Source organism: Anneissia japonica, unplaced genomic scaffold (assembly GCF_011630105.1).
Source record: "Anneissia japonica isolate Jap-2015-1 unplaced genomic scaffold, ASM1163010v1 scaffold695_len1296351_cov181, whole genome shotgun sequence".
Classification (NCBI taxonomy): Eukaryota; Metazoa; Echinodermata; class Crinoidea; order Comatulida; family Comatulidae; genus Anneissia; species Anneissia japonica.
Genome location: NW_022740852.1, coordinates 703,473 through 714,259, shown reverse-complemented (window position 1 = coordinate 714,259; position 10,787 = coordinate 703,473). Strand labels below are relative to the sequence as shown.

At 36.0% G+C, this 10,787-nt stretch overlaps 1 protein-coding gene across 1 annotated transcript; it reads right to left on the bottom strand.

Moving 5' to 3' along the window:
* Window positions 1–360: 360 nt before the first annotated feature.
* On the bottom strand, window positions 361–9,227 carry LOC117118427. The gene is made up of 2 exons (XM_033263018.1): window positions 8,032–9,227; window positions 361–2,220 (listed from the first exon to the last, which is right to left on the bottom strand). The coding sequence occupies exons 1-2, from the start codon at window positions 8,856–8,858 to the stop codon at window positions 2,022–2,024; spliced, it is 1,026 nt and encodes a 341-aa protein (XP_033118909.1). The 5' UTR covers window positions 8,859–9,227; the 3' UTR covers window positions 361–2,021.
* Between the last annotated feature and the right edge of the window lie 1,560 nt (window positions 9,228–10,787).

The window sequence follows — 10,787 nt, the reverse complement described above, 5'->3', positions numbered from 1 at the left end:
TTATAGTTTATTACGCATGAGTATTAGCCTCAGATGGTCTTTAAATTTGACAATATTCTTAGTATACAGGCCTAGTACTCGTGTCCTATTTTTCGCTATCAGACACGTGACGTGGATATCAACTTTTAAATTCAATATGGTCTCATCTGGGAGGGGTAAAAATAATTAGTTAATAATTATTTTTACACCTCCCTGGTCTCATGATGACCTCGGTTCCAGTATAATTCATAAATACCAGCTGCTCGATCAGGAGAAACTTAACTTCTTCACCTAATCTTATTCAACCATTATTGAACTTGACATAATATCTGGGTGGATGCCTGTCTCTTATACACATCTAGATGTGTATAAGAGAGCCAATATATACCTAAGATGCACAGATCCATATTTAAATTTGATTGATTATGCGGGCGCTCCGACTAGCAAGCACAAACGCTAATGTGTTTAGGTTCCATGACGTGTTTAGCAAAAATGTGTCTAGGAATTTGCCATCCATAGTATCAAATAATAAAGTACTTTGGCAAATTTAATGCTTAATGCTAAACATCATAAAGACATCAAGCTAGGCCTAAACACTTTCGGCATTTAAATGTGTCACAAAATTCGCATATACTCGAGATGACAATAGTTTGCCCAAATTGTTGGAGCTGACATATTCACAGATAACGCGCAAAAATGTAGTGATGGCTATTTCTCATACTAAACATCCCACCTACTTCAACATCCAAATAAAGCACATTCATGACGTCATCCATCACGTTACCAGTAATCAATAATATCTCGTTACCGGTATTAACGGTAATTCACAAATGAAATTCCAATAACGACATGGCCTACATAAAACTATCGCATTTCAAATTTGATCGGATGCCAAATTTATTATTTACAGCCATCAAGAGGAGTGGGACCTATATATACAATTAATAAATATATATAAAATATCACTTTTACTTTCTTATCAGGTTAACATAACCTTCAAAGACGCTCCGTGTAATAGCCTACTATTACCGATGTTTAATTTGAGTGACAGTGGTTCACACACAAAATAGGCCTATGTCACTTAGAATTATCCCAGTGCTATTTTCATAAAATTATAATCGTAAATACCATATTATTTAAAATAGCGATGATAAGCATGTGGTGAGCTTAGCGGAGAAAATCAGGTTTGGTGTGTGCTTCATGTTCGAACCGCCATAGTTCACAATGGATATTTCCAGCACAGTACATTACTTTGGATTCATATGGCAAAAGCGTCCTCTTCGCGACCCTGGTTAACGCCAATTCTACCACCACCACACAGTGGACACGATAAGAAGACTTTAATATATTTCGAACTAGACAGCCACCTAACTGTAAAATTCCTTAAAACTTACAGTACACTTTGAATTGATTTTTATCAGTATATACCAGTATATCTTTAAAAACAGAAATATGACTATAACGTTATATTTTGGCTGATGATATAAAAGTAAAATGTTATGTTTAAAATAGACTCAAGTATAATATTTTCGTTATGGTGGATACACTGTACATTTAACATTAATTATATACTATAACTTGCATTGATCAGTTTCAGATAGCTATAAAATGCAGCCTGTAAGTCTTAATGGAGAAAACTTGTAACTTCAAGAGTCATGGGAAGGATAGGTACATTCTTCAACGTTTGCGGATATCTTTGTAAACATTGGTGATATTCGTGGATATTACTGAACATAAATTCCTGAACTTTGTTCCGGGATAATGTTGGTTGAACAGCTCCACGTAGATTTGAAGTCTACGTTGCGTACGGTAATTCACCTGTAGCCGAATTCTCCAATTTTGTATTCAGTGCTGGCAAGGCGGTACGTAGTAGGCCTACTTTCTCCTTGGGGCTAGTCAATCCAGTCGACACCATGCGTGCCATCGTCAAATCACGTCGTTTGCATGACACTTTTCTGCTTGCCATCTCTGGTAACTGGAATGATTTTTTATATGGCAACCACGTGAAATTTTGCTCAGTTAAAAATACATGTTATATGTTATTAAAGCCTGAATCGCTTAGCGGCTCGAACTTTAGCCGTGTCTCGGATTTCGTACTTCTCGCACTTTCCCCACCACGAGCGTTTCACGCACTGTTTTTTCTTCTTCATTGTGAAACACGGGATCTCCAGCGTGTTGAAGAACGCTTTTCCCACTGCACGAGATGTAGTGGTGTTAGCACGTTCCAGACATCGACGAAACCTATTAAAAAATAATGTAGTATAATAATGAATAAAATTCACACATTCATTCTTTTGTAAATTTATTTTTTTTACACAGTAATTATTTCCATCTTATCTGTCGTATAAAATGCTATTATATTAATATTGTATTGCTTGTAAACAATGCCATTATTGCTAACATACATTTTTTTTTTAATTATTCAGGTATAAAACACAATACAAAATGCAGAACAAGACATTATTGCATTACAATAAAAATAAAAAAACAAGCATTTTACAGAAAAAACATGCGTTTTCTCAAGAAGGGTCCTTTCAACTACGAACAGACACCCCGCCCCTCAAAAGACGTCCCCTCAACAACATTCATCCATCCCAACCAAAGGATCCTCTTATCCAAATCCTGTCTTATCCCAGGGGGGATCCAGAGATGTCCTTAAATCAAGATACGTTTAGTTGATTATTTTGTATAATAATACCATGGACCTATTAATATTTAATTAATAGATCCATGATAATACTATATAAACAGATAATAGCAACAAAATAGCCTCTGATAAACGTTATTTATATTTACCTTATTACAGTAATTAGGCAAAAAGCCTATAGTACATAGAAGAATAAATTTTATAGTTTATTACGCATGAGTATTAGCCTCAGATGGTCTTTAAATTTGACAATATTCTTAGTATACAGGCCTAGTACTCGTGTCCTATTTTTCGCTATCAGACACGTGACGTGGATATCAACTTTTAAATTCAATATGGTCTCATCTGGGAGGGGTAAAAATAATTAGTTAATAATTATTTTTACACCTCCCTGGTCTCATGATGACCTCGGTTCCAGTATAATTCATAAATACCAGCTGCTCGATCAGGAGAAACTTAACTTCTTCACCTAATCTTATTCAACCATTATTGAACTTGACATAATATCTGGGTGGATGCAATGGATGAACCTAGTCAGATCAGGGGGCGGCGCTAGCTCAGCCGTCCGTAGGGAACACCTGGCCCAGCCGTCGGAGAGTCACGATAAAACCTGTAGGGGGAACCGTTGACGACGATAAAACCTGTAGGGGAAATTAATCTAAAATGTCTTCTAAGTCAGGGGTGGACAGCTGACCTGAAAATGCCATTTTTTGGCAGTAGAGGTACAAAATGTTGTGCCTCCGCTCCAACCATGGCGGGGCTGAGCTGAACGTGGCCCATCTGTAGAGAAAGAATGGACCATCTTTCGGATTTAGAATAGTGGCTGTATTGTATGAATGAGCACACGAACTGGACAAATACCATAATACCTCGAATTGAAGCCCGGGTTTTACAATGAGCTTCTTTTCGAGGCTAATTTTGCAAATTAAAGGGGGGCGGTGGTGGGCTTCTTTTCAATCTGTATCATGGAGTTTAACCGACATTAGGCCTAAATCACCTAAACTTATAAACCAAGCGTGTTTTAAATTTATTTTGTTTCTTGAAATTCATGTACAGCGTTGTGCTGTTATAATTTCTCAAAAAAAAGCTCATGCTATCTTGAAAATGGGATTCTTTTCGAGGCTACTTTTGCAAACTATAGGAGGGGTTTCAATTCGAAATCATGGGCTTCTTCTCGAGTTTAAGCCCATTGCGCTTCTATTCAATGTTTTACGGTATATTATCAACTTTCAATGAAACACAGGTAAAACAAAATTTCACTGACAATGAAATTTCAAAATAATATAAAGATTGGTCTATTTTATACCTTTGTTAATTGTTTTCCCCATTCTAATTTTTGATAGAAGTCGGGTATAAATGACGTAAAGATTTAAATATATTTAGCTCATCTTACGGCGTAGCGGTACCTAGTGTTTTCAACCTCAAAACCACAAAAGAAACTGCACACGACAAACCTTGACCTGGAAGCCACAAGAAAGGAAAGAGAAAATGGCAAAAACTGCACAGAAGAGAGACTCTAAAACAAAGTTGTAAACCTTTGATAACTTTTAATTGAAATATAGTTAATTCGTACAGTTACTTTTTATGCCTACCAAATATAATGATCGCCACATTCAGCCAACCCTGCTAGCCCGATCACGAGGCTTGTGCCAATTCCCATGCGTCATAGATAAGAATAATGAAGTTATCTACTAAAATTATATTAACACCACATACTATGATTTACTTCTTTATTGATTTTGCTTTACCAAATAACGGACAGGGCGCCGATATGATGACTCGGGCCTCATGAACATAGATTATTGATGACGCACACTCTCGTCAGGAACAAACTGTCTGTGGCAGGTCTCATGATCCGACCTAATGCTCTCTTAAAAGAGCATTCTTACTACGTGGACAGTATCATTATTTTGACCTTCCAACAGTTGTTCTTGCAAATTATGATCATTATGAACTGGCTAGACCTAAGATCTGAACCGTCTGATCTATTTTCCCAGGTGTAACAGTCAACATAAGTCTGCCTAACTTTTCGTACAAAATATCTATATCAGAGGCAAAACGTCTACAGGCCTACAGACTATAGTTAGTTTACCTTGTGGATAGCTGGTTAACATTTTTGCCAGCGTCCGGCGCGGCATTTTTTCGATCAAGAGCGTCACTTAATGGAGTGCTAGAATCCATGGCGTGTGTTGTATATTTATCTAAGTTGCTACAACGATAATATTATTTAGTTTGTCAGTGTTGTTTCATAATGATGCGCAACTTTAACGCACGTTGCGTAAATAGCCTACTAAAATGTACCCTCAATTATGCGCCGCGAGCATAACACATGTGAACGAGAACTATAAGACACAAATATTTGAAAAGATTTGGGGTTTGTTCTGGTTTTGCCGACTATGGCGCAGCACAGCAGCCGCCGCGAGTGACTTCGTGAAATAAAAGAAGAAGAATCTGACAAAGAAAGAAAAAGAAAACTCATCTTCCAACGGGACTCGAACCCGGGACTTTTCCCATACATGGCGAACATCATAACCACTTGACCACGAGAGCATTGTGGTGATTCAAGCGCCAAGTATAATCTAAGTTCCTTTCATTCTTTTAACGTGTCTGAAGTCACAAATTTGATATAGCGCTAAACTAATAGCGCATAAAAAATATAAATTGGATCTACAAGTAAGCTAAGTCTCTGTGGTCTAATGGGTATGATACTCGACTTGATAGCGAGAGGTTGCAAGTTGGAATCCCACCAGAGACACCCTATTCGAGTACTGTTAATATTATTTATCCATATGTATATATATATATATATATATATATATATATATATATATATATTATATCCGAGAAAATCCGAGAAGATTAGGCCTATAAGGTTAGAGTGTGGATGGATATTATGTCTGCTTAGCATATTTGAGTGATAACGTACTACTGAAAGTATAAAAACATTTATTTAACAGACTTATTTTGATTATAACTATTTTATTATGTCATTTAGGCGTAGTATGTCATGTTCACATTTCTTTGTGTAGCTAGTAAATTACAATATAGTAGAGCCATTGCGTTTAAGTTTGTCATAAGCCTATTTTTCTTAATAACAGATTATTCGTTTAATTAAAGAAAAAGAAGTTAAATCCAAGTCCACGATGATGAATTTAAATGAGAGGTCTTTTTTCAATCTGTGTGTTTTTTGCATAAATGTACCTCGGCTTAGTATCACCATTGTTGTATCTATCTATATACCCAGGCCTATGACACATGGTACGGTAATAAATTAATTTTAGTTTTATAGCCCTATAGGATGATGTGAACAGCAGATAAGACTGTGTGCACTATTGCTACTTTATACGATTACCTTGCCTAACATTAATCATCACCATTTTGAGGGGTCTACTGCACATGCTCAGGACTGTAGTCTGAGCAGCGGCACTCCAAGATCGTACGATCCTGCTTCCACAAATTACAGGGCTAATCGCCCTTTGCTCAGGTGCAAAATTCGTCATGACTCTAAAATGTCACCTTTCAAATTTACAGCATTATGATTTCCGATAACTAATAATAATATTAGTTACATATTATGGTGTACCGTACTGTATTAGCTACCCCTTACCCTTTCTCTTTCTCGAATGTTGTTCAAGTTATGTCTACTAATTATACTATCGCTGACTGTAAAGTACGATACAAAATATTATTGTAAATGCGCCAAACAAGTTATATAATTGCATTAAAATGATTAGCATGATCCTTATTTTTTTTATCTTGTCCCAAGAAACCCATCTGGAAACAAATGCATTTTCGATGCGATACTGACACGTGTGCAAAATAGCAAGGGAATTATCGTGGTATTTTGGACATACCTGTACAGAAAAATTAACTAGGCCTACTGTACAATATATATAATTAACTTGATTTCCGTGGTATGTCTATCGACCGTTTATGTGCAGAGAGACGTGTTGCACGTTTACCTATAAAACTTACAGTGAGTAATAAAACGTGCAGTGGACGAGAACGAAATCAGGTCACATAGTACGGTTAATGTCGTTAAATACCACGCCTACTCATATCAAAACGTTTACAGACGTGAAAATGAAATCAGTGGCGCAGAGAGTGGAACGAAATCGCCTCCACTTCTCGCTTAGAAAAATCAGGGCAATGTCTTCTATTCCTCCCTGATTTCGCATTCCTGAATTAACCCCGTGTAGGCCTAAGTTGAAGTTCTGCTCAAGAACGCATTAGACCTACACATTTGTTACCTACTTTCGTACACCCAAGAGCAATTTTTTGATAGAAAAACTGCTGTAGAATTTAGGTCATAAAATAAGGCTTAGTTGAATTTAACACAACTGCAGGATTTGAACTGATGACTCTGGGATTGCTCCCGTCAAATGATTGCTCTCCTTTCCGCCTGGAAGGTGATTTTTTAAGTATCAATGGTACATGTAACACATACTGTATGTTAATGTGATTTGTATAATCTGGATCAATTTCCTCAATGAGAGCCATTAAATACCTACTATATATTTACATTACGTATATCTTTTTTCCATACCAACCACTTTTGTCACTAGTGTGGAAATGAGCATGAGAATCATGAATGTCTGATTGCTCTCATTCACCAGAAAAGGTATGGAATGCCAAATCCGACAACAATTCGTTAGCGGCGAACCCATCCAACGTAAAAACAATTAAATATACTGTATGTTCAAATGTACCGGTATTTGAATGGTTTGGGTTTCGTTGGATGTTTTGTTGTCTATCGTATTTTTGGCGGGGTTGGCTTTCCATAGAAACGTCAAAACAAAACCATTCATTGATTTTGTGTTATTAAAAAACATCGAACAGATGGTGTGTGGGTGGGCCTATACTATTATTAGACCAGGCACTCACTATTCGAGGGCTAGTCTTAACAAGGACCTCTTATTTTAATGGCAGAAATAACTATTTTGTGTCAGCTTATTAATATTGTGATATTATTAGTATTTCGCCAAAGTGCAACTAGTTTAGCATTCAGATAATCTCAGACTGTCCCAATATTTGCTGCCAAAATTGCCAAAATTTTGGCCCGGACTAATTTTAGCGCGACAGACCTATCTCAGTGTTCTTTCGGTTACCGATGGTATTTTGCCAAAAAAAAAAAATTGAACTCATTAATATTCTTTATGAATGCCTATTGTTAGCAGGCTCTAGGAGAATTCGGTATTGTTGGTATCAGTGTCATGGCTATCACCAATTAACCCGTAACTCCGGATAACACGAAACCTATTATAGCAGCAGGTAGATAAATAACAAACATACAAAACAAACAAAAAATTCTTGATACTAGTAGGCCTATAGCCACTAATCAGGGGCTTTGGTTTGTGTACTCATGCCTGAGCATCAACAATAGCAACAAAAGAAAGGTTACTCACTTCTTGTCACACTTGCAGAAGCAGTAAGTGTAAAAACTTCGATTACTAATGTAGAATTTGGTTTCCCATCTCTTGATGTACAGTGGGCAGTGGTCGTGTTCTCGACAGCATCTGTCGGCGTGTACCTCCTCGCCCAACTCTTCGTAATATTGCGCGTTGGTTCCGCTGCCACACCACAGTGTCCCAGGGAAGGAGATTCCCCTTCTAGATCGCGAGTGGTGACTGGCATCACTTTCTACTCCATTTTCGCGTGCGTTTTGCCCTTCTCCATTGTTCTCATAGTTCTGTTTGATTTCTGTTTGAAATTGCTGGCAAGATTTGAATAAGCTGTTTAAATCGGCAACAGCCATCAATTCTGACGGTAGCTCAGTGATGTCTTTGAATGTTATGTGCATCCAACCTGAACCGTTTTGTTTGTAAGAGACATCTTCGTCCCTTATATTAACCTCATTTGCGCTCATTGTCTTTATTGGATTTTCTGAATAAAATATATTCTCCATCCTACCCAAGAGTACGAGTTGAAGTTCTTGAAACTGAGAAGAGAAGTCTCTCAGTGCGTCCTTATGTTTAATTATATCACAGTCTTTAATCTTTTCCTCACCGTCCATCAGGGCCTGTATAAAATAACGACCGTCTGACGCCCTGCGGAATACTAAATTAACATCATCGCCTTTGCCAGTACTCGTTTCTGCTACAATCACTCCGTTATGTTGTATATGAACCTTTCGTTCCTCTGTATCGAACTGAAGACTGGCAAAATTCCCTGCGATAGACACGACTACATACGATGCGAGGATGGATAGCAAAAGGTTCTGTTTCATCTCCATCTAAAAATGCTCCAATTTTCGAGGTGTAATGAAATATAAACAATTAAATGCTAAATCAGATAAATACTGGATTATTTATTGAAATATACGTCAAGAACCAACGATAGGCATAGGGGTGAACAACGATATGCAAGTGGAAGACGCTTGTCCTGAAATTACATTCGACCCATTTAAAAACTACACTTCATAAATGAAATAGTATGATAATAACGTAGTCCCGTATATCAAATCAGATAAAAATGTTGATAAAATTAACAGAATAACGTACGTGATCCAAATGCTACAAGGTCTGTCTTTCGTTTCTACAACTTGCCGGCCGGTGTACTGTATTGCTTCTCTGAATGAACACGCGTATTTTTTTCTAATTGGTTAGACTTCCAATGCATTTCGTTCATTGGTTGGCACAAGGACCAAACGCCCCCAACCGCCCGCCGTGTCTCCATGTCAACGTAAAAAGCAAAAACACATGATACTACTCTGTGTACCAATAATACTACTACAGTAGTTGTAATTGAATCGTATTAAATTGCACCACGTGAAACTTACGTCAATGAGAATGAAAAGCAATATTACTCATGACCTTAAGATGTCGATGACAACGAGGATTACGCGCCATCCAAGAAGATGACAAACGATCATTAAGGCACTATAATTTTCAATCTTATAAATAGATTGTTTATAAGATATATAAATTGCATTGTATATATATATATATATATATATATATAATGCTATTTATATATCTTATAAATAATAATAATATTTATATATCTTATAAATAATCTATAGGCCTATATACAATATATATATACTGTATATATTCATATAAAGTATATATACAGTTTATATATAATTATATACATACGGTATAAATATATATATATATAATATAATAATATATATGTGGGTATGTGTGTGTGCTTATATAAATATATAATGTGTGTCTATATATTGTATGGACTAATCTATGTATATACCGTACGTATATGAGTATAATATTGTATATGTAATTATAATGTATATGTTATTAACGTTTTGCTATAATGGGTAGATGTTGTGGGTTAGTACATAATGTGGGTTTGTATGTTTGTACGCACAACATAATACATACAAAGGACTGAGAATTTTTCGACCAATCATATTATACTTTATATTTTATCAAGATTTTTGAAATAGCCAACTTATAATTCGTTTGTCACACGTGCTAAAGAAGACCCGAGGACGGGTAGAAATAATCATGTTTTGAATAAACTTTGTGTTTTAAGTCTACCAAAGCGTTGTCATCTCATCGTCTTTTTTATCAAGATATATATCTGTCTCTTATTTTTTATAGTATTGAACCAAGCCTTCGTCCTGACGTCACGAAAGTACATAAACTCATTGGTTTACTTGTGTCATTAAGTGCTAGTTATACATTATCAACATCCCCTCGTTTGCGTCATGTGTGTTAGCCATCATTGAAAGTATTTGCGTTGATTCATCAGCATATTATGATAATTTTTTTTTCATTGCGCTGAATATAGGAACGAGCAATAGTTAGGCAATCACATGATAATGTGTACACGTAGATGTTTTGGGATGACGGCTAGGCCTCAGTGTAGATAAGATGAAAGATAAACCGCAGTTGACTACAACGGTCATCAGGATATTTATGAATTTAAAAACGATTATAAAGAAGGTGACGATTACGAAATGATACTACTAATAATGTTCATAGTAATAATAATATTAATGATAATAAGAGTAGCAAATTATCTGAATACAGATCCCAAACTGAACGGTTTCGTAAATCGGCTATACCAACATTAATAAGGTTGTTTAATTTCAATATTTATATACAAATTGATTAAGTGTATACTGTAATCATAATAACAAAAATTATCTGTGAATTGTGTAATTATAATAATGAGAATTGTCTGACCACAACCT

Coding starts and splice junctions, on each gene's coding strand:
- LOC117118427 (XM_033263018.1), bottom strand. CDS start 8,858: ATGGAGATGAAACAGAACCTTTTGCTATCCATCCTCGCATCGTATGTA. Junction 2,221..8,031: donor TTCTGCAAGTGTGACAAGAA/GTGAGTAACCTT, acceptor ATTTTTTAATAG/GTTTCGTCGATGTCTGGAAC.